General features: G+C 44.5%; 1 protein-coding gene across 1 annotated transcript in view; it reads left to right on the forward strand.

The window, feature by feature from the left end:
• MRPS6 (mitochondrial ribosomal protein S6) overlaps positions 1-18768 on the forward strand; it is a 99957-nt gene extending 81189 nt beyond the window's left edge. The window contains exons 5-6 of the mRNA XM_032629455.1: positions 3956-4095; positions 18188-18768. Coding sequence (XP_032485346.1) covers positions 3956-4095; positions 18188-18377 — 330 coding nt within the window. The 3' untranslated portion in view covers positions 18378-18768. The remainder of the gene's footprint in view (positions 1-3955; positions 4096-18187) is intronic.
• The last annotated feature ends 4823 nt before the right edge of the window (positions 18769-23591 follow it).

Genomic DNA, 23591 nt, shown 5'->3' on the forward strand with positions numbered 1-23591 from the left:
CCCGTTCACATTTCATTCACTGTTTCTTTTCCATACTTTTTTTGTCCAAGTGAACGTTTTTGGCTCTCCAATCTGTGCTGTAACAGAATTGTGTTTCATTGACATATGGTGGGTTGGAGGAAAGTCTTAAGGAGCTGCTTTCAGATGGGGTGAGAGAAGCCCGTAAGGAGCACATGCGCACAACCTCTCTTAGAATAGTTGGAATTAAAGGGTTCAGAGACCTTGTAAATGAGAATTACGCCAGCAAGATCGTGTGCTTCCTGTAGACCATATGTTTTTACAAATTGAACATTGTGCTGTGTTGAGCAGAGCTTTTTTTTTTTCTTTTGGAAGCCTAAAATTTTTATTTTAATAGACTTAGAAGTTTCACCAATGAGGGAAGTTGAAAGCCTGGATTGATTAGATTAGGAGCTTGGTGGGTGGAATGGTGATTTTGTAGAATCCCTTCTGAATCCTGTGGTGATTTGAACAGTCAGGCTGATGTTCCTTATTAGATTGGCGCCCTGTGTTTCTGCCTGCGGACCCATCCCATGGGGAACTCACTGTCTGTAGCTCAGTGGCCCAGGCTCATGGTATTATCTGTGGTACATTTTAGGGTGAGTGGATTGAGGCCTTGCCAGCTTCCCTCAGTCCATTACACCGTAGAGCAGAGGTTGGCCAGATAGTAACTAGTTTAGACTTTGAGGGTCATATAGTCTCTGCTGTAATTTCAAGTCTGCTTTTAGCATGAAAGCAGCCATGGACACTATGTAAATGCATGAGCTGGCTGTGTTCCAGTAGAACTTTATTTGCAAAAGGAGGTAGTGAGCTAGATTCGGCCCACAGGCCCTGGATTGCTGACCCGTGACTTAAGAGTGACGAGGTAGGTATATGGGACTAGTTGAGCAGCTCCCTTAATAAACAGGAAGTCTTTTAACCCCTCCTTCATCTTTTTAACTTTTGGGTCATTTGAATTACAGTGAAATGAATGTGGCCATTCAAACAGTCTGCAATTTGACCTTGACATGCCGAAGTTAAAATGTGTTTTGATATTTTCCCAAGTTACATTCTTGTTAGGTGGCCTTTCCCCTTTTTTGGACAGAAGCAAATCTTATTATACAAGCTCTTACTTCAGAAGAGGATGCTCCATGTTTCATACTGTAAACTCTTCAGTTGGAATTTAAACAAGAGGCATTGAGATATATTCCTTTTTAATCGGGCAACACTGAATTAAAATTTATGATTTGGGTAGCTAATCAGAAGACTGTAATCAAAGTGTGTTGTGTGTGTGTGTGTGTGTGTGTGTGTGTGTGTGTTTGTGTTCTCCCTTACCCATTCTTTATTTGGATAGACTGTTCATCTACTTATCATAAGTTAATTGATGCAATATCGAGTCAAGAAATAGCATTTTTAATGAAATGAAATATTACCCTGCTGTTAGTAATGAGGTTTCTGCAAAATACTGAAATGTCTGTGAACTAATGAAATGTGAGAAGAATTTAGGCTGTTTGATTTAGAACTATATAAAAATATTTGTTTACAATCGTAAGGAGAAATTGCCATAGACTTTTTACCTAGTTAGTGTTAATGCAAAGAGATTTTGGCCCTTATTTTTGTTTTCAGGAAGTTTCTGTTTATCATGAGGCTGCTTAAATATATAAATACACATAATTTTCAGTAGGAATTTAAAAAATCCCTAGTGGGCTACAATATGAAATAAAAGTAGAAATTTTATTTCTACACCTTAAACTAATACTTAGTGCATTCACAGCATTTTAGCAGTATTTGTCAGAAAGAAAATATACAGGTATATAGTGGATTTTCTTCAGTTACTAGAGTGTACACTTAAAATTGTTCTGCAGTTTTCTTCTCATTTGATCCAAAATGAGCCACTGGAAGGTAGCCTTTCCTTAAGTTCACTCCTGCATTGAAGATTTCTTTGCTTGCATTTCTTCACTTATGTCTGAGGAGAAGTACTCTTTTCCTTGCCAGGGTGTCCTCTGGCCTCCTCCCCCGATTTGACTTTTGTCAGTGTTCCTTTTCTTTGCATCAGGCTCTTCCACTTGTTAACTGCCATGTAATCTCAAAGTCATGACATCTCTCAGAGGCCCAGTTTCCAAATCTATCAACCTTCTTGGCTCCTTTTTTTGTGTGTGGTGAAGATTAAATATGTACCAATAAAACACTAGATCTGTGTTGATCACGTAGCAGTTACGCAGCAAATCATGTTGGCCATCGATGATGATGTTTAAAACATCCGACATTTTATCCTTCGACTGGTTCATTCCCCTTTAACTGCTAACTTCCTTGTGTTTTCTCTCTCCTCAAAGTTGACTCAAATTTGTTTGCCCCTCAGGCTCTAGAGCTTTCTCTTTCTGTCACCTCTACCTTTGCAATCTAGCTTTTAGCCCCATCTTGCTAAGTGACCGTGCAGTCACTGTGCTGTGGTTTTTTTCTTTATCTCCATCCTGTCATTCTGGAGGCTGCCTCTTCCCTTAGTTTCTGTGACAAGGCAGGTCTGGTTTTCCTTTTGCTGTTTGCTTCTCTGACTTTGAGTCCTCTTGTCAGCCCCCAAATGTTTGCACTCCCCCCGCACCCCGTTCTGTTGTTGGTCTCTTTTCTTCTCTCCCCACCCCCTCCCTCAGTGCCCTCACTCCTCCCAGGGTTTCAGATAGCCCTTCTCTGCAGATGACTGTTAAATGTGTAATTCTAGCCTGCCCTGTTGTTTTGAGCTTAAGGTTTACATCTTGAGAGGTCAGCCTGGAGGAACTGTGGGCATCTCAGACTCAGCATGTCCTAAACCAGAGTCATCTTTTGTGTCCCCAGCCACTTGTCCCCAGATTTCCCTTTAGCTGTTAATAATAACCCTATTCTCCCAGCCACCACGTTTAGTGCCCCTCTTTTGCCACGCCTCTCCCTCATTTTCCACATTCCGTTAGTTGTGTGTTCTCAAGTTTACCCCTATAAATTGTCTTTTCTTCCAAAAGTTTTTGGTGTATACATGTGCATAGAGGGCTATCTGGAAGGAAATTCACCAGAATATTTGAAGTCTTTTATCTCTGGATGATGGGATTTTATATTGTTTCAATTTTGGTTTTTAGTAACAGGTATTGATTGTTTATATACTTGGACCCAACCTACGATCTTAACTTCTCAGTCCTCCTTGTCCTGTACTTCATCAGATGGGACTCCTAGCTGTTTTCCTCAATACTTTCTTGTCTCTGCTCTTTTACTCAATGCCTGGTTTGTTTGTTCTTTGCATCTCCCATTGTCATTTTCCAGGGCTCCCCTCCAGACCGCTTTCTTTAATGGAACCCTTCTTCCAACTGAATGTGCTTTCTCTTTTCATGAGCTCTCTGGTCCCTATGTCACTTCCGGTGTTCTGCCTTCTGGCCTTCTACATGGGTTTTTGAGTTCATGTCTTTCTTAGATTGTAAGCTCCATGCGGGCAGAGATTGGGTCTTACTCATCCTTTCTCCCTTTTGGTTACAATCTCTCAGTTTTTCTTTGGGAGACAACCCCTTTTCCCACTGACTGTCTGTGGTTTTGGTGAGATGGTCAAAGTGTCCTGCCAAGAGGATGCTTTCCCTGGAATTTGAATTTTGAATCATGGGCTACAAGGACTGACAGTGATTGGCGCTGATTCATCCTGGCCAAGGTGCTCTGAAGACAACAGTCATTAGTTCCTGCCTCCCAGATCCCTGGAGCTGCTCTGGTCCCTGAACTCTCCGAGGCCTGCTGCTTCAGATTTTCCTTCGTATCTGTGAGCTATCTCATATCCTTATGATAAATGTGTCTTTCTCTCTCTTTTTTTTTTTTAAACTTTGTTAGCCAAAAGTAGTTTCTGTTGCTTTTACCCAAAGATCCCTACCAATAGAGCTGTTATGATTGGAACTGAGCACACTTGATCATTCTAGTTCTTACATTGATTCTGATGTGTTTTTTTCTTCTTTTTAAAAACAAAACCAAAAACCAGCCAGAGACCGCTGCTGCTTTGAAGCGTACACTTGAAACCCTGATGGACAGAGGGGCTGTGGTGAGGAACTTGGAGAACCTGGGCGAGCGTGCGCTTCCTTATAGGATCTCCGCCCACAGTCAGCAGCACACCAGGGGAGGGTAAGTCCTTCGTGAGTCACTGGACACGTGCCTTTGGTAGGCTCCGTAAAGAGCGCTGTGTAATTTATCTCAGGAGTTATTAGACGCTCATAGTCAGATCCCCACTGCGCCAGGTGGTGTGCAGTTACGTTCCCCAGCAATGTTGTGTTGCAGATGGGATGCATTTATGCTGACCCACAGTAAGCTAATCAGAGCTCCCAAAGAGGTCATGCCAGCAGTAATACATTTATAAGCTTTTGATTGTGGGAAACTTTTCTCGTCAACTTAAGCACTGTTTTCCCCTGGCATTTCTTTAACTTTCGCCTTTAAAACACCTCATTGAGCAATGTGTTGTCTACCTACTCAGTGCATCCTTTGTAAATATGAAGGTTGCAGATAACAAGCAAAATGTACTTATTACTAATGTGTATAACCAGAGCCTAAAATCCCCAATAGGAAAATGGTTTTACCTATTCCAGCCAATTTTAATCACAATTTTCTGTAATGGGACCTTTTTCTCACATAGTATATAGCGAGTTCCTCAAACATGTCAAGGATTTGATTTTATAGTGATACCTGTCCTTGTAGAAATTCTTCAAGGTCAGTTTGTTGGGTTGGTTTGCCGCTTCTGTAAACTCATGCCCAAGGTTTCTGGTTTGGAGGAAGAATCTTATTTTGTTGGGTTTCCTAGAAGTAGGTGATAGAGAAATGGGAATCAGTTTTTAGCGGAGCAGGGAAAGTCCAGGACTAGAAGACTTGATTCTCCATCTGGGGCTCCCAGCTGTGTGGCCTAGACCAAGTCACTTGGCTTCCTTGGATACTGAACTCAGGTGGTCGTTCTCCCATCCACTCTGTCACAGTGGTCAAATGAAATCACCTCTGAAGATGTGTTCTGTGGACAGTACTGGGTGTTGTGTGGTGCTGCTTTTAGTCATGTGGGGCGAGCAGCCTTGTGCAGGTTTGCTACACGTGATGGGCCCGAGTAAAGTCACATCTGACGCCGGGCTTTCTTACTGCTTGTAAACCTTCTGCCGAGACGTGGCACAGACTGCACGCTTCTTTTGATTGCTTCACCTTGTTTTGTGCTGGCGTTCAGCTTCTTGAGAGCACCTCTGAAGAGTGTGCCTGCGGCGTTGCTAGGCAACCTGAAATGCTCGGTGGCTTATTCCTCTCCGCAATCATAACAACAGTAAGCAGTGGAGACTGTGTGTATAACTTTTTTTTAAACTTAAATCAAACAAAGGGGTTTGGTTTTAATAGCAAGGCTATGAATCCTTTTGCCTTTTTTTTTTTTTTTTTTAAGAGAAGCATATAAAATTTGGCCAAGAGTTATTAGCCAGGTTCTGTTATGGAAGGCACTGAACAGGGAGAGAAGTCAGTTTCCTCATTATGTGCTTTCAGGGATGTACAGTAGGAATGCTTTCTTCTGCCCGCTTTCCAAGTAGAGGATTTGACCTTGTTGAGGGCTAGTGTGACCAGCATCCTGGAATTTGCATTTATCACAGTGCGTGGGTAGCGCTGCTGCTGCTACTGTGAGGACCACGCTTTGAGAACTGCCGCATTGATTCATCTGGTTTTCAGGCCTCTGTGTGCAGTGCTGGGGTCGGGTGGTACTCTCTCTCCTTCATGGGTAGAATAAACTCAGATCTGGGAAGAGCTCACCTGGAATCAAGCCAGAGCTGCTGACAACCCCAGACCTACATTCCGGATTCCTGACAAGGTGCTGGTGCCCCACCAAGGGCTGTGTTGCCGTCACTTAGTTCATTTATAGTTAAGGATTTTACTTCTGGGTGGTTTTTCTGTTGGTTTGTATTTTTACTTTCAGACTCCTCAGAGAAGAAGAAGCAGCATCCTTAAAATATACCATACTGTGTCTATTATACATCAACATAAAAAGGTGGTGCCTAGCCCCAGTGGGGGAGGTTCATGTTTTAAGTTTGCTTTTCTGAGGATAAATCAGTATCTGGTATTTATTTGCTTGAGGTAGTGTTTTCCAAAGTGTGGTCTCTGAAATGCTAGTGATACAGATATGCTCCACCAAAAATGGAGGGTGTGTGTGATCAGTCAGATGTGGGAAGCCTTAAAAAAAAAAAAAAAAAAAAGTGACTTTCCTGGCAGTCCACTGTTAAGACTCTGAGCTTCCGCTGCAGGGGGCGCGGGTTTGATCCCTGGTCGGGGAACTAAGATCCCACATGCCGCGCATACCGCACAACGCGGCCAAAAAAAAAAAAAAAAAGATGTGGGAAGCCTTGCATGATCTAATCCTGGAAATTCACAACACACCTTAGCGTATAAATGGTGAGAAGCCTTTCCATAAGATGCCCTAGTTTCTCAATTTTACTTGACCATGTTACTTTGTTTTTGTAACACTCACTAATGTTCTTCACAGTGGCTTTTGGTAAATGAGACGAGGGGCTAGTGTAGTTGGGAATTCCCTGGTTTGGAGATTTAAAATTGAGTGGCGTGTCAGATGGCTGCATTGTGGAGCTTAAGTTAGTCTGATATTCCCTTAGCTGCAGCCAGTCCTCCCATAGTCACTAACCCCAGTGACGTTTGTAGTAGGCATTTTGTTCACTTGTCAAGTTCTTTTTGTGCACTGACATAGCCACAGAAGGCATTACAAGCATGTACAAAGGAGACTATGTGCCCCAGTGTGTTAGGTGCTGGGAAGATTCACTTCTATGAAGTGGTTGAGAAGAAACAGGGTGGACTTCTGTGTTATGCATTTATTAGCATTCAGAAGTTTTGGGCTCTTTTCAAACAGCCCTGGAGGCCGTGAAACGTATCTGTAATTTTGGTGGGGCACTGGTTTGACTCCTGAGGTTGATATGTTGAGAGCCAGTTTTTTAACTGGCTAACGAGTGAGCCCTAGATGCCCTGCATGAATCCACATTGCATTGTGGTCCTGTTGGTTTTAAGTGTTTGTTGCTTTAACATTTTGTGGGAAGAAATGGTATATCCTAGTGGCATTCCTAGGTCTCAGGATGGTTCTTAGGATCGTTGTGGTTCTTGATCTCAAGGAGTTTTCACTTGAATTAAAGACATGACTGCATATGGCTAACCTAGGCACCAGCCAAGGGGCTGTAAGCGCAGGGGCCCAGCACAGAACCGTCCCTCTGACCGAGGCTGACAGCCAGGCGTCTCTCTTGCACTTCCATCATGTTGAGTGACTGCCTCCCATCTCACCTCCTTCCCCCGAATCCATACCCCTGCTACACACATGCCAAGCAGGCCTGCCCGAAAGAAGAATGGACTGAGAGAGTGCTTAGGGTAGGAGAGATAGTGCTACTTTAGGCTTATTTGGGAAGCTTTCCAAAAGGAGGAGGTGGTACCTTGAAAATGGTACCTGGTGTTTATTATTATATCAAGCCTGTTACCAGTTTATGCCAAAAAAGATAATCATTATATTCCAAATATTAACGTAGTCAGTCCTGACTTTGGGAACAGGTTACATTCCAGGAATTTGTCTGTAAGTTTATTGTTTATAACTGGGAACCTGTTTTCCCATTGGAACAACTTGATGGTTAAGTTCCCAGGCTGATCCACAGAAACTTACTTAAACGCATAATCTCTGAGGGTCAATAGAATTGGACGAGTCATTTATGTCCCCTAGTGACAGGGAAGAGTTGACCGGATGCCCTCTTGCTGTTTGGGCCAGGTTGGGATGGTTGGGAAGTTTGGGTCTTCGGACCGTTTTTCCCGACAGAGGCTTCTGGCCTCACTCACCACCCATTTCACGAGGCAGTGTCTGTAAACCACTGGAGCATGATTAGGAGCTGGGGGTAGAGTGGGGGGTCGGGGGTGGGGAATGGTCTTAGAGGGGCTGGGATTTATTCTCAGCTCTGGATTTGCTTTGGTCTCCTGGGGGCCCCCCCAGATTATCTTTCCTTTGTGCTTTCACATGCTCACCTTCGTACCCTCATCAACTCTCTGGGAAAGGCAAGGTGGTTGTTGTGGAAAATTCTTTCTGTATTCCTTGGTGTCTAAAAGGGGACAGTGTTACACAGGCAGAAGGGAGTAAGTGCTCATTTAGACCCTTGCTCAGAAGAGGCAGGTTTTTACTGAATCACAGTATCAGTCACCCTCTGCCAGAACTGCCTTAGCATCTTCCTCCAGGGCTGCACAGACTGATTTAAGGCTCTCTTTCCACTAGATGGGGCTGGACTGAGACTAAGAGGGATTTCTGGTGCAGGAGAGGGAACCTTAGAAGAAACCGTAGTCTATAATGCAGCGATGGGCTTGTGCCTGTTTGTAAAAGGATGCCCCAGATTGCTTTGACTGTTTTTACCACCTCTGCTTTCACTGCAGTGCGATTGGGCTGACTTCAGAATGTGTGTGTATGAGAACTCTTAAGTAGTGAAGGAGGTTTTTCTTGCCTGTTTTGTCCCTCCTTTGTCTGTTCTCATGTGTTTAAAATGTGAATAGGTGCTTATAGCAAAGATCTGCGGGCCTACATATAAGACACCCTTCTGTTTACGGGTAAGCAGAATGATAAAAATAACTGGCTCTATGGTGAATCAGTGGAATTTTACTGACTTGCTCTCCAAATGTGTCTGCAGCTAACTCCAAGAGTGCTGGCACCCTCTCTAGAGGAGATTGATTCTCCTCTGTAGTTTTCCCGTTAGCTAACGTTTCTATGTTCTTGTGCTTTCCTGCCAGCATTAAGTCCAGGCCCGCATCCTGACCCCATTCTTGTGTGTAGGTGCTTCACGATGGGGTTTCAGGGCAGGGCTGCTGTGGCCTTGGAGGTTTCCTTTTAGTGGCAGTGTCCCAAGATTTGTAAGAATTCTGCAGCAGGTTTGGTAGTTTTTAAAATGTATGAGACCCAACGGATTTTAAAAAAGGAATGGGGCTTTTCCATGCAGAGGCTGTCTTGGTTTTAAGGAGAATAATTCACTGCTTCAGTGAAGCCTGAATCCAGCAAGGTTTAACCGATACAGTCTAGGAACTCGCATTCAAACGGATCTGTTTCCTATGTTCCAAAAGGCTTGAAGAGGCTTCCTGGCTACAAATCCCTCTCCTCTCCCTCCCCCACCCCACTCACGGGGAGCCACTGAGCGCTTCAGTGGAAATTTCCACTCATCTGCGAGGGGGAGGGCGAGGCTGTGAGTGAGTGTGTGACTGAGAGAGACAGACAAAGAAAACTCACATTCAAGCAGGCACTTTCTATGGACAACTTGTAACTGTAGGGTGAAGACGGAAGTGAAATAAAAACCAAATAGAACCTTTAGCGTTTAGGTGCATTGCAAGAAGCCACTCGGGTGGGTGAGGGCTGGCAGGCTGCAGAGCCTTGTGTCAGGAGGCCACTGAGTGGTTTGCTGGTCTTGTTGCCTAGAGAGGAGGGCAGAAAGGACGCCGAGGGCTGCTGGCTCCCTCGAGAAGCTGAGCTGGGGATGGAGTATGCTTGGTGGCACTGGGCTCAGTCTGTCCTGGGCAAGCCCTTTCTCTGGGTCTTCTCAGATCTCTTTGGGGTTTCAGTCATGTAGTGGAGAGTTTTGTAGTGCGTGTCTTAAGAAATATAGAAAGGGTTAACTGTCACCTTCAAGACCACGTGGGCAGTTCTGCCTACGAGATGGTTCCCTGTTCCTCCAACTTTTGAACATGGGACTGTGATGAGAAATGCACTAGTGTACTGAACCTTTTTTTGTCCTTTCTCTCCTTGCCGGTATCCATCATTTCCTTGCTTCTACTTCTGCAGCGTTGGTGTCACCTAAAATCCAAGTGCTTTTCTATAGAAAAGAGAGAAGCTGATGTCTACCTTGCGGATGAATTGATTCTATAATGAGAACCACATGTGGGACAAAACACCTTGAAATGTCAACATCACTGGGTTTTGTGCTGAAGGCGAGAGCAGTGCTACCCTGGCTACCTGGTGTGCAGAACCATTTCACTGGTGCTACTGAACATGTAGTTGGAGGTGCTGGGAATGTAGACTGTAATTAGATTTGAGATTGCTAAACTGGATTTTTCCAAAATGATTGGTTCATATATTGATTTAATCACTGATTAGAGTAAATGTGGAGAATGGAAAACTGGCTATTTGGAGAACTTGATTTTTTTTTTTTTCCTTATTTGAATGTCAGCTTTTGGGCATGTCTAGGCAGTTGTAATTATAGTCATAATTGTAAACTACCTTGAGTGAGGAGCTTATCCCGAGAATGGAGATACGAGTCTACATGTTAGACGTGTTACAACGTTTGGTCTTGTGTTTTGATTCTGCGTAGCTAGGTTAGGGGAAGAAGCAAACATTGTTATCTCATTGTGGGATAAAGGTGGAGCAGATTCCTCTGGAGATACCGAGCCCCTCTTTTGGCCCCCTTCCTTGAACAGCAGCTCGTCTGTATTTCAGAATGGCTTCTCCACGGCAGATTTCAGTGGGATGTAGGGAGTTCTGAGGTTGTTTTGTCAACCTAATTCCTATTTTTGCAGGTCTGTTATGGACCTGTGTTGTCATGGGAAAGGGATCTTTGCAGGCATCAGAAGCTGCCCAGACCTACAACTCCAAGTAGGCTGTTTCTGGGCTTCACTTCTCGTTGTCATTCCTTAGGTCACCTGTGGTTAGAAAACCCCACTAATGTGTACAAAATAGGTAACTAACAAGAACCTGCTGTATAAAAAAATAAATAAAATGAAATTCAAAAATTCAAAAAGTAAAGAAAAACCCAGTAGCTAGGAGTCAGGTGTCCATGACCGCCGCGTCATTTCCACAGTCTCCTGCGGGACTGGGAGATGTGTGCAGGTCTTGGAAGCCTGGGTTTCTGCTAGCACTGTGGCCCTTGTGACTTCTCTCCCCAGCTGAACTTAATGTTCCAGGGGGTCAAGGCCATGTGTACCTCATCTTTTTAGTCTCCTGAGGTTTGCCCATAGTAGATGTTCATTGATGGTTAAGTTTGTCCAAGATAAATCAGTGAGAAGAAGAATATATCCTGGCAGTAACCAAGAATTGGTCAGTGCATCTCTGTGTGGGAAAGCCTTAAAGGACTATTGACCTGTGTGCTTGGGCCGCTAAGGCAGATAGAGATTGTCCTGGACTCCTGCTTGTTTCCCTCACAGTGGGGAGGGACAGCTTGGTTCCCTGGAGGGAGATGTGGAGGTAAGAGGTTAGCTATTATTTAAAATTAATTGGCCCAGGCTCTAGGCATGTGGGCTTCAGTAGTTGTGGCACACGGGCTCAGTAGTTGTGGCTCGTGGGCTCAGTAGTTGTGGCTCACGGGCTCTAGAGCACAGGCTCAGTAGTTGTGGGCTTAGTTGCTCAGCGGCATGTGGGATCTTCCTGCATCAGGGCTCAAACCCGTGTCCCCTGCATTGGCGGTTAGATTCTTAACCACTGCGCCACCAGGGAAGTCCAAGAGGTTAGCTTTTAACTGTGAATGTAAGGTTAGCTTTCAACTCTGAATACAGTAAGATCTGCCCATCTCTGAGCCACTCCTAGCCCCTTCTCTGTCTTGGTGGTGTTTCCTTTTTGTGGAAATTTCCACAGTGCAATAAGGAGCATGGGAGTAGAAGCAGTCTTGCCCACATGCGCCCCAGGCGTAGATCAACAGTGTGATAAGCATGAAATGACTGTCACAGCTGTGGCTGTGGGCACTAACCCATTTGCATCTTGGCCAGTGCTTTTGTTTGGGTTTGGTTGCTGGATGAGTGTCCTGACTGGTAGAGGGAAGGCAGAGTAGCTAAAAGAAGGTAAAGGCTGGAGGGGTTTTGGTAGTAACAGAGCCTCCTGAAGCCAAGCTTAGGATTCCCAGACCTTTTTCTAGTGCTTTTCTTTATCCTTGAGAAACCTTCAGAATGCCAATTGCTGGCTAGCAAGAGATGTAGTTGACAGAGTGGGAGCTGAGGGGTCTGGAGTCTGGATCCTGCCTCTCCCTTTGTGACCTGGTGCAGATCAGTTCCCTTGAAAGCAGCAGAAGGGGTTGGACTGCGTCGTCTTCACGATCCTCTCCCCCTTCACTGGGGTTCTGTAACCCAGTGATCCCAAAGTTCTCTGTGGCTTCTTATGTCCTGGAGTCAAAAGATGTACTCTTAGAATCCTGGCTGAGGCAGCTTAGTAACTGAGTGACCTTGAACTAACGACTTAATCATTATAAAATTCAAAGGGATAATGTATAGGAAACCACTTTGAACAGTGCTAGTTGTTGCTGGGGAGAAGGCTGCTGGGCCCACACCAGCACCCAGCACCACTTCCTCTTGCACTTCCTCAGTTGCCACGTGGAGTGGAGCTTCCACTTCCTCCTCCTCTCCCTCAGGAACTGTTTAAAAGAAAGTTCTATCTAAGACACTTGCCTTTATATTTCTGAAATAATATCTGGCCTCTAGTTTACATCCTTGGGTATTCTTTTTACCCTTATCACAAAATGGTATCCAAAAAGCTTTGGGTTATTTCTTAGCATTATTTGGTGAATGCCAGTGTATGGAGGATACTGCTCAGGAAGACTGCACGATAACTGATTTGTGGGCAGATGAGTTGCTTGTTGGCTATCGTAAACACACTCTCTCTTAGAAACATGTTTAGACTCAGAGGCTAGCCCACAAAAATACCTCTGTGGTGTAGAAGAATGGAAAATGGAAGAAGACAATGCTTGCTGAACCCCAGATATGGTATCTGAGTAACTTGAATACTTGACCGTAAAGATGGGCAGGCTTAACTCACTAGAGCAAGAGACACCTGTGTACCCTCTGGTGGGGGGAATGTGGAGCATTTACAGGGCTGGCAGTGGTAACTGTGCCCAGAGCATGTCAGGCCCTCGCTAAGCATTTCCCTCCATATGTTACCCTGTGTAATAGATGGCATTTCACAGTGCACTGCCTCCGGCTATCAGGGCTTAAAGTGGAGTAAAGCAAAAGAGGAAGACACTTCTAGGGAAACTAGACGAAAAGCAAGGAAAGAGGAAGGATCTCAGAGAGGACATATATGTGTTTAAAGAAAAACTGCTGCTATAGAATGAAGTATTGTGGGATGTTAACAGACAGAGGGTGAGGTCATAACTTGTCCATGGTAGCTAGGCAAGACATTTTGATGTATACTGGATGAAAGAACAAATGGATAAAAAAAGGGAAGAGAGATGCTGGAGGCCATGTTGAATGAGAGCATTCCCAGCCCTGGCCACCAGGCAGCCATAATTATTGGAGGTTGGAGGAGTGGGAAAAGTGCTGAGAGTTGACAAGGAGAAGGTAATTTAAGGTCGATTACACTTTTTTTTTTAAACATCTTTATTGGAGTATAGTTGCTTTACAATGGTGTGTTATTTTCTGCTTTATAACAAAGTGAATCAGTTATACATATACATACGTTCCCATATCTCTTCCCTCTGCGTCTCCCTCCCTCCCACCCTCCCTATCCCACCGCTCCAGGTGGTCACGAAGCACCGAGCTGATCTCCTTGTGCTATGCAGCTGCTTCCCACTAGCTATCTGTTTTACTTTTGGTAGTGTATATATGTCCATGCCACTCTCTCACTTTGTCACAGCTTACCCTTCCCCCTCCCCATATCCTCAAGTCCATGCTCTAGTAGGTCTGTGTCTTTATTCCCATCTTACCCCTAGGTGCTTCATACACTTATTTTTTAGGCTCTAATTCAGATCCTTACTCAAGGTAAGCAATCAATAATTAACCATTGAACAAATGAGCAGTTCTTAAGTTGGGTGATTGCTACTGTAGTGCCTGCTTTGTGGAGTAGAAATAAACAAGTAGAATTAAACCTTGGAAGATTTGGCCAGGTTGGTGTGTAATTTTCAGAGTAAGCCCAAATTGTGGTCTCATTGTTGAGCACACGTGCAAGTCAGTGATCAAGAAGTTTGCCAGGTCGTGGAGGAATTGGCATTTTTATTTCATTTCTTCGTTGTTGTTATTTTTTGCGGTACGCAGGCCTCTCACTGTCGTGGTCTCTCCCGTTGCGGAGCACAGGCTCCGGACGCGCAGGCTCAGCGGCCACGGCTCACGGGCCTAGCCGCTCCGCGGCATGTGGGATCCTCCCGGACCGGGGCACAAACCCGTGTCCCCTGCATCGGCAGGCGGACTCCCAACCACTGCGCCACCAGGGAAGTCCTTTATTTCATTTCTTGAAAAACCCTCGGCGTCTTCATCAGCTGTAGTTACTCCTCATCACCACCACTCTATATCGAGTCATTCACCAAGTCCTGCTCATTCAACTTCTACATACCATTTTAAAATCAACAGCTTTGTAGAGGTATAAATGACACATAATAAACTGCACATATATGTAAACCCATGAAATCACCACAATCAAGATGATAAACTGGTCACCCCTAAAGTTTCCTCCTGCCTCCTGTGATCCTTCCTTCCACTTATCCGCCATCTGATCTCCTTTCTTTCACTATAGATTAGCTTATATTTTCTAAAATCTTATTTAGATAGAATCAGGCAGTATGTACTCTTTTTTACTCTAGTTTCTTTTACTCAGGGAAATTATTATGAGATTCATCAGTGGTATGTATTAATAGTTTATTCCTTTTTATTGCTGAGTAGTATGCCATTTTATGGATATACTACAGTTTGCTTATCAGTTTACATGTTAATGGATATTTGTGTTATTTCCAGTTTCGGGTTGTTACAAGTAAAGCTGCTATGAACATCGATGTAGAAGTTGTTCTGTGGGCATATGCTTTAATTTTCTTGGGTAAACCTAGGAATGGAATGGCTTGATCTTAATGGCAGGTGTATGTTTAACTTTTTAAGAGACTGCCACACTGGTTTCCAAAGTTGGTTGTATCATTTTGCATTCCCACCAGCAGTGTATGAGAGTGTCAGTTCCTCTACATGCTCACCACACTTGGTATGGTCATTTTTTAGCCATTCTAGTAGGTAACTCTTTGTGGTTTTAGTTTGCATTTCTCTAACGACTAGTGGTATTAAGCATCTTTTCATATGCTTCTTCGCCATTGTATATCTTCAGTGAAATGCCTTTTCAAATTTTATGTCCATTTTTAAAAATTGTTTTTTTAATTAAACTTTGAGAGTTTTTAATATTCTAGAAATAAGTCCTTTATCAAATATGAGTTTGCAAGTCCCAGTGCATGGCTTGTCTTCTTATTATCTTAAGAGTATCTTTCAAAGAGCAGTTTTTAATTTTGATGAAGTCTAAAATATCAAATTTTTCTTTTATGGATTGTGCTTTTGGTGTCATGTCTAAGGAATCTTTGCTTAACCCAAGGTCACAAGGATTTTCTCCTGTGTTTTCTTCTAGTTTTCTAGCTTTGTGTTTTATGTTTAGATTCGGGTTCTAGTTTGAGTTAATTTTTGTATATGGTACAAGCATGGATCAAAGAGCTCATTTTTTTGCCTGTGGATATCAAATTGTTCCAGCACCTTTTGTTGAAAGGACTGTCCTTTCTTTACTGAATTGCCTTTGCACCTTTGTGCAATTTTGTTTAAAATCTTTTCATTTATGTTTATGAGGGATGTTGGTCTGTTTTTTTCTTTTCTTGTAGTGTCTTTGTGTGGTCTTGGTACCAGGGTAATGCTGACTTCACAGGACAAGTTCAAAAGTGTTGTCCTACTTTCCAGACCAATTTGTATCAGAATTGGTATTTTTTTCTTAAACATTTGGTAGAGTTTGCCAGTGAAACCATTTGTGCCTACAGTTATCCTTGTGGGAAGGTTTTTAACTACAAATTTAATTTCTTTGATAGATATAGAGCTATTCAGGTCATCTGTTCCTTTTTGAGTGAGTTTTGATAGTTTGTATTTTTCAAGGAATTTCAGTTAGGTTGTCAATTTATTGCAAAAGTTTTTTTTATGATATTCCCTTACCATTCTTTTAATATCTGTAAACTTTGTAGTCGTTTCACCTTTCTCATTCCTAAGTACCGGTAATTTGTATCTTATCTCTTTTTACTGATCAATCCGATTGGAATTGTATCAGTTTTATTGATCTCAGTGAACTAGTATTTGGTTTCACTGATGTTCTCTATTGTTTTTCCTGCTTCAGGGATTTGTGCTCTGATTTTTATTATTTTCTTTTTTGGTCTTACTTTGCATTTAATTTGCTCTTCTTTTCCTAGTTTCTTAAGGTGGAAGCTGAGGTCATTGATTTGAGGCCCTTCTTCTAGTCTTACATAGATGTTTAGTGCTGTAAGTTTACTGCTAAGTACTGCTTTAGTGGCATTCTCCAAATTTGATGTGTTGTTTTCATTTTCATTCAATTCAAAGTATTTTGTAATTTCCCTTTTGATTTCTTCTTTGACCCATAGGTTATTTAGATGTATGTTTAGTTTCCAAGTATTTGGAGATTTTCTCAAGATTTTTCTGTATGACTCGAATCCCTTTAGATGTATTGAAAATGAACCCATATTCTGGGCTCATTTTATGGCCAGAATATGGTCGTCCTTGGTAAATGTTTTGTATGCCCTTGAGAACCAATATGTATCTTGCTGTTGTTGGGTGGAGGGGTCTATAAATGTCAGATCCAGTTGGTTGAGGGTGGTGTTTGCTTCTTCTCTAACCTTGCTGGTTTTCTGTATACTAGGTCTGTTGATTACTGAGAGGAATGTTAAGAGTTTCCACCTATAATTGTGGATTTGTCTCTTTCTCTTTTCAGTTCTGTTAGTTTTTACTTTCTGTATGTTGTGGCTCTGTTATCTGTAAGTACACATTTAGGAATTTTGTGTCTTCTTGGTGAACCCATCGTTAAGTATTGTCTCTTTTTTCCCCTGATAATTTTTTTTTGCTCAGAAGTCTCCTTTGTCTGATATTACTGTAGCCACTTCAACTCTCTTTTGGTTAGTGTTTTTGCATGATATATATTTTTCTGTGTTTAACTTTTAATTATTTTTACTTGAATAACTTTCCCACTAGGCTTGTGAATGGTCACATGGGAAGTTGGGAATTTTTCATATGAGTTTTGAACCCTCTCCTTGTGTAGAACTACACAAAATGCCATACTTTTTCTAATAACGTTCTTCCTTGCTGAATTTGTTCATTTCTACTTTGGTCTTTCCTGCTTTCTGTGAGAATTCCACCTTTCATGCCAACACACCACTGTGAAATATTTACTGTGGACCTGATGTATGTTAGCCTATGTTCAAGGTGCTGGGGATGTAGCAACAAAGTCCTTCTTCCTAGGGCAGTTATGTTTCAGTGGAGTGAGACAGACTGTAAACAAATATACACTGTGTTAGTGGTGATAAAGTGCTATGGGGAAAAAAATAAAGCATTAAGAAAGGGAGGTAAGAGGGATGAGGCTGGGTGGGTGGGGCAGAAGGGCTGTCTGACAAGGTGACTTTTGGACAAGACGTGATGGAAGTGAGGGATGAACTGTGTGGAACTAGGGTGAAGAATATTTCTGGTAGAGGCACAAAGAGTGCAAAGACCTAGGATGGGAATATACTTGGGAGAAGAGTGTGGCTGGAACCAAATAAGTGGTGTCAAAGGTCATCTGAACCAGCTGGAACATTGTAGAATTCTGAAATACTGTGCTGAAAACTGTCCTTTAACAGCACCATGGTCCAAACCAAACAGTACAAGTGAGGCTTCAACTTTTGCAATAGAGCATGGGTGGGGTGGGCAGGGAATAGAGACACTTATTCCTTTGCATCGGCATACAGCAAACTACTGATAAAGTTATTAAGACTGAAGACCAGTGAGCTGTATGAGATGTCTGTCTGTATTAGTCTGGTCTGAGGAGATGAATGTTAAATTCTTTCTGTCACCCAAGATTCAAGCAGTTTTCTTTTGTTCCTTGTCAGTTCTTGAATGTGCTGGATAGTCTTAGATGAGTCCCAGGCCTTTCTTAACCTTTTTCTAGTTTGTGAAGTATGGCTGATACTTACTGTCTCTTAGGTGCGTTAAGTCACTTGTAAAATCCTTTGGAAAATTAGAAGACTCATAGATGTTTTCACAGAAAGCATCAACTAATGGTTTGAAGAATTCAGTGGAGTGTCATGGGAAAGGCCGTAGGAAAGGGGGGTCGGGCACAGCACTACACTTAGGTTCAGCTGGTCAGCTGGCAGTTTCTGTTTTGACAAAGATGTGTATGTGTGTTTGTAGGTAGTTGATGTCTGTATGTGGAGAGGAGTAAAACAAAAACATAGACCAAAATAGTGGGATTGCTGTATTTCAGAAGGCAGCACATTCACAAATTTTTATTTTATTGCAGGTATTTCTTGGTGGATTTTTACGCACCGACAACAACTGTTGAAGGCATAATGGAGCATTTGTCTCGAGACATTGATGTGATTAGACCAAATATTGTAAAACACCCTCTGACCCAGGAAGTGAAAGAGTGTGAAGGGATTGTCCCAGTCCCACTTGAAGAAAAGCTGTATTCCACCAAGAAGAGGAAGTGAGAAGATTCACCAGATTTTAGCCTTCTATTTAATTCTCTCACTTTTGAGCACCATGGATTAATAACTGACCAGCCTGATCTTTATGTAAGAGGGTGCTTTCAGTGCCCTTTGATTTTTCTAAGGTACTTTTAGTTCTTGATCCCCTTTGCTGTGAAAATTCGGGCAGTGGCCTCCTTAGAGCCACTTTGTAATATATGGCATCAGCGCTCCCTGCTCGATTGTGTTTCACGAATGTAATTTGTCAGTGAGGACTTTGCCCTACAGCAGCACTAACACTGCTTTGAAGAGCAAAGATTATAAAAACCACTTTGGATTACACGCTAGTCATTCAGACTGTATACCACCATGCAAAATAAAAATTTAAGACCATCGTATTATATGAGTAACTTTTGATCAGAGTGAAAGTCTGTGATTTTAAAGAACTTTTGCCTCGTCACCTCCCCCAGCACTGTGCCCCATCCAAAGCCTCACAGCTCCAGTCTGCCCAGAATGCTGGCAGCGTGTGGGCGGGGCTCCCGGTTACCAGCGCAGGTTCAAGACTGGGAGAAGCCACGGTGAGGGCAGGTGGGATGTGTCTGTCCCTTGACTCCTGGGCAGTCACTTTTCCTTTCCTCTCACAATTAACTTGTCCTTGTGGTGGGTGCTGCTCTTGGTAGAGGGGCGTGTGTGTTCTGTGGCAGTTGGTGGTGGCACTGCTTCCTGTCATTCCTCTGCCAGTAGCACTGCTTCCTCACTGTCCCTCGGGCCTGCAGACCTCTTTGGGGAAGTGGCCACCTTTGAACTCTGCACCTCCTCCCTTCTGCCCATTACCCTGATGAGTCGGAAGCCAATTGCTGTTGAGTTGGGGATGCCCAAAGAGCTAGCTGGCGCCATGCCTGTGGCTAGTGGCATGCTGAGCTCTTAAGTTAGGGGGACTTGTAAGAAGATCCATCTTTTTTGTTGTTGTTTTTATTTGATACTCATAGACATATTTTAAAAAACATGTCCTGGAAATAAAAAGACAGGTTTTGCTTTGAGAGATTTTTGTTAGCAGGGGAAAAGTTGGGTTTGAAATGTTGTTGTACTTTGAGACTAAGAAGCAGCTAGTCTTAAAATTGATTTAATTAGGGTTATCATATTTAGCAAATAAAAATGCAGGATGGCCAATTAAATTTGAATTTCGGATAAATAACGAGTCAGCTTCCACATAAGTATGCTCCAAATATTGCAAGGAGTACACTTATAGCAAAAAATGATGCATTGTCTATTTGACATTCAGATTTATGTGGGTGTCCTGTATTTTATGTGGTAACCTTGGTATAACTCACATAAAGGAATAATCAATACCAAGCCAGAGACAGCAAAGCTGAGAAGAAAATAAAGTCAACATCCAGCATCCTGGCTTCAGCTGACTACACTGGCAACGAGACAAGTTACGGAAGAGAACCCGGTGGGTGTGCCTTAATGTGCCCCAAACCCTTGTGCCCTCAACCTACCGGAAAACTGATCTAGAAACCAACTGAAATTTCATTTCTGGTCAGTGCCAGATAATCTGTTCTGTGAGCCTGAATTTACACCACAGTCTGAGAATTCTCCTTTAAAAAGTTCCATATGTGGTCTCTGCCCCAGGCCTGGGACGCTGAGGACCTGGGGTCCCTGGCAGTGGGCTGGCTTCTGTGGTGGGTGAGGATGAGGCTTTTTGCTGGAACAGTCACTGGCATCTCCTCCTCAGTCTCCTCAGAGCTGGTGAATTGGAAGAAATTGACCAGCCTTTCCATGTTCCCACAGCGGGCCCCTGCACAGGGCGTCCATCAGCAGCCCAAATGACAAAGCTTCTGCACACAAGTTGTTGGGGGAAGTGCCAGTTACTAAGTCGAATCTCTGCTTGTACTAATTACACAGTCAGATCATATTGAAGCCAGAGGGAGCCCAGAGATCTGGCCTCTGCCTCTTTTTAATGGTGAGACTGAAGCACAGACAGATGTGCAAGAGAGGTGCCCCGAGAGCCAGGAGGAGCCCAGCTCCAAACTAGTCCGAGGCTTCCTCTCTCCGGGATGCTGCCTGTGTCTCTGCCCTGGACGATCAGATTCCGCCCTTTGCTTATTCTTAAGAGCCCGGGCAGCATCCAGCTTCAACTTCCTCCAGAAGCAAAACTATTAAAAAGTCTCTCTGAAGAGCAATAGTTCAGTCAAGAGGGTCGTTAAGAACTGTACACTGGAAATAAAAGGGATAAAGTGGAGATTATCGGGGAAAATATGCTTCTTCCTGTTCATTAGGGATTTCCTGAAAGCGCAGGCTCTCAGCCAGGGCTCGAGGGATCACAAGCTCCTCCACCAAATGGCTTGGGTCTCCATGTACTGTCACTCAGGTGCTATCTGAGGTGCGTCTTGCGTTTTCCTTACAGTGTATTATGTGCACGCCGCGTGCCATGTCCCGTGCTGCTGCACACGCTTAATCTGTTGCCTCATTTAGCCCTTTGAGCAGCTCTGTGAGGGAGTGGTGTTACCCCTGTTTTCTGGATGAGAAAACAGACTCCAAGAGATTTGAACTTGACCCCACAAGTACCAAGTGACAGCTGGGATCTTGAGCTGGGGACCCTGACGCCATGGAGTCTTTTCCATCTGGTAGCACTGAGGTTGTCATCGTTCTCTCTGGTTAAACCAGGCACCTGGGTGTCAGGGGTGAGTTAGTGTCACTCAGATAGTAGCAGTTGTCCTCGTGTCCTGAGTGTGGTGCTGACACTTTCTTTTCCTGCACTTGCTAGCCCCTAGGAAATCGACGGGCTCCGTTGGGCATTCCAGGTCATCGAGTGTTCGGAATCCTGTGGCACAGTTTAGAGCGGCTTAGGAAGGAGGCTGGCTAAGTAGGACAGCTGTGCTGTGTGCCAGTTCCCCTCCAAAAGGAAGCTCCAAAATGAAGCCACTGTCCCTTCCCCCCGAGGCGCTGATTCATAGCTGGACCTTCAGCCACTAAGGGGCCCTTGCCCCCTTACAGCCTGTTGGGATGCCAGGGTTTGAGGAGGGCCTATGTGCAGGTCACCTCCGGGCTGCTTCTTTGCCCTGGGTCCTCTTGCCCAGGTTGGCGGCAGGCAGAGGTACTGTTTGGGTGGTTTGCCCCTTCAGTGGACGGTTATCAGTGAAGTTCTGGGAGTAGAGCATGGGCAAAGACAGTCCTGCGGGGCTGATAGCTGGGAAGGCAGAGCGGTGTGGGTGTTGCCACATGGGGGGTGCTGCAAAGGGCAAGAGCAGAGGACGTGGTCGGGAGGGGACAGGGAAGGCGAGACCTGCAGGATGCGGAGCCAGTCCCATGATGTGATGGTGTCGGCAGATGGCACAGCACGTACAGATGCCTCGAGGTCCTGAGCTGGAGACCAGAGGGTGGAGCGGGCAGGATGAGGAATTGGGGGGCCAGATCTGGGAGACTGGATGGAAACTCCCGAGAATAAACACGAAGGGATAGGAGTCTGCTGAAGTGAAAGGAGACACAGAAGCATAAGAGGCCAGGTGTCGTGGTGAAGCAGCAACTCCAGAGTGCTCCCTTTGGGGGCCTCTTCCTCAGATTTGTTACCCTATTTGTGGTCCACTTGGAACAGGGTTGAGCTTCCAGAAATCCTTTTTTTTTTTTTTTTTTCCCCTGCATAAGGTGGGCTCAGGAAGGTGGAGAAAGATGGAGGCTGTGGACCCAAGAAGCTAGTCCCAGGGGTGCCTTGGAAGCTGCTTCCTGGAGACGTTGTCAGGTCACAGAAGCATCTGAACCCGAGACGATGAAGTCCTGTCCCGTGGAATGTCCACAAGGAAGGACCACTAGGCCCAAGTGAGCCTTTTGCTGAAAGACCAGGTTTGTGTTGATTGAGATGAAATACCAATTAAAAGATAGAGGAGCACTGAAAGCATGAGCTGCGTGTCCATGCTTCTGGTTGAGTCTAGAAGAGGAGTTATCCACCCTGACACACCTGAGGGATACCACACACACCTTCAGCAAAAGCTCAACATGGACATTATACCTTTCCCCTCCTCACAACTCCCTGAGGCCAGTATTATACCCGTTTTACAAATGGGGCACCCAAGTGCTAAGAGAAAATGAGTGACTCCTCCAAAGCTACCAAGGGAGGAGTTGGGATTGGGGATTTGAATGTCCACTTTGGGCACACTGCGCCCTTCTAGAGGAGGCCTCTGCCAGTCCCTGCAGCCTGGGCCACACTGACTGACCTGGTACCCTGTGCCCTTCCTGTCCCACACCTGGACCAAGACCCCGGGCTTCATCACTATAGGAGGGGAGACAGTGGATCTGGGACTCCTTGGGAGTGCTTTTAATCTCAGGTCTTCAAAGAGAAGTCCTGAGAACACTGGAAGAAAAGTTAGTGTACCCTGGAGATCAGGCCTCCTTTTGTCATGTTTTTCCAAACTGTTCCATAATTTCCCACAGAGATTTTTTCTCTCCACGTTTCCCCAGGGGTGTGTTTATAGGGCACACACATGGCAGGTGCTGCCCTGGGCAGGATACAAAGACGAATGGGCTGTGTCCCTGACCCCAAGCCTCTCACAGATGGGGGAGGTGGAAATATTCAGCCATCTGAAGACAGGCCATAATAAAAACATTCACTGAGGTTCATACCAAGTGCTGTGGAAACGGAGAACCGGATTCGTTACTATTGGAGTGGGGGGAGGTGGGGAGTTTTCCAGCAGAGATGGCATTTAAGCTGGCATGGGAGCAAGTAGTGTGGAGCCTGGGTGGTGGGAGATGGGAGGTGGCTAAGGTGTGTTTTGGAAACACCTGGGAACGGGCAGGTATGGTGTGATGGCGGGAAAGGGCTTGGGGTGCAGGAGAGCCTGGAAATTCAGGGAGGGTCCAAGTTGCCATCTGTTGGTGCAGAGACATTTTGTGGCTGCTAAGGGTTTCTTGAAGTGAAGGGACCATTTTGAAGAACCAAGAATGAGTGCTATGCATATTAACTTGTTCTGAAAGGTGCCTCCTAATTGACCAACCCCCCATGCTGCCCACATGTTCGTGAGAACGAAATGATTATACAGACTCATCATGGAGAAGTACAAAGAGGGCTGAGGCCAGGTTTTCAGATGTCCCCCAGCAGTAGACAGAGTGGACTAGACAGTGTAGTGCTTGCCCCGTGGCCCCTACCTGACCTGGGGGTGCTCTGAAATGGCGTGAGGGAGCATTTGGAAAGTATGCAGCATCCTCTCCTTGTGGTCTGGAGGGCTCAGCGAGAGATGACTGCAC

Source organism: Phocoena sinus, chromosome 4 (genome assembly GCF_008692025.1).
Source record: "Phocoena sinus isolate mPhoSin1 chromosome 4, mPhoSin1.pri, whole genome shotgun sequence".
NCBI classification, from domain to species: Eukaryota; Metazoa; Chordata; class Mammalia; order Artiodactyla; family Phocoenidae; genus Phocoena; species Phocoena sinus.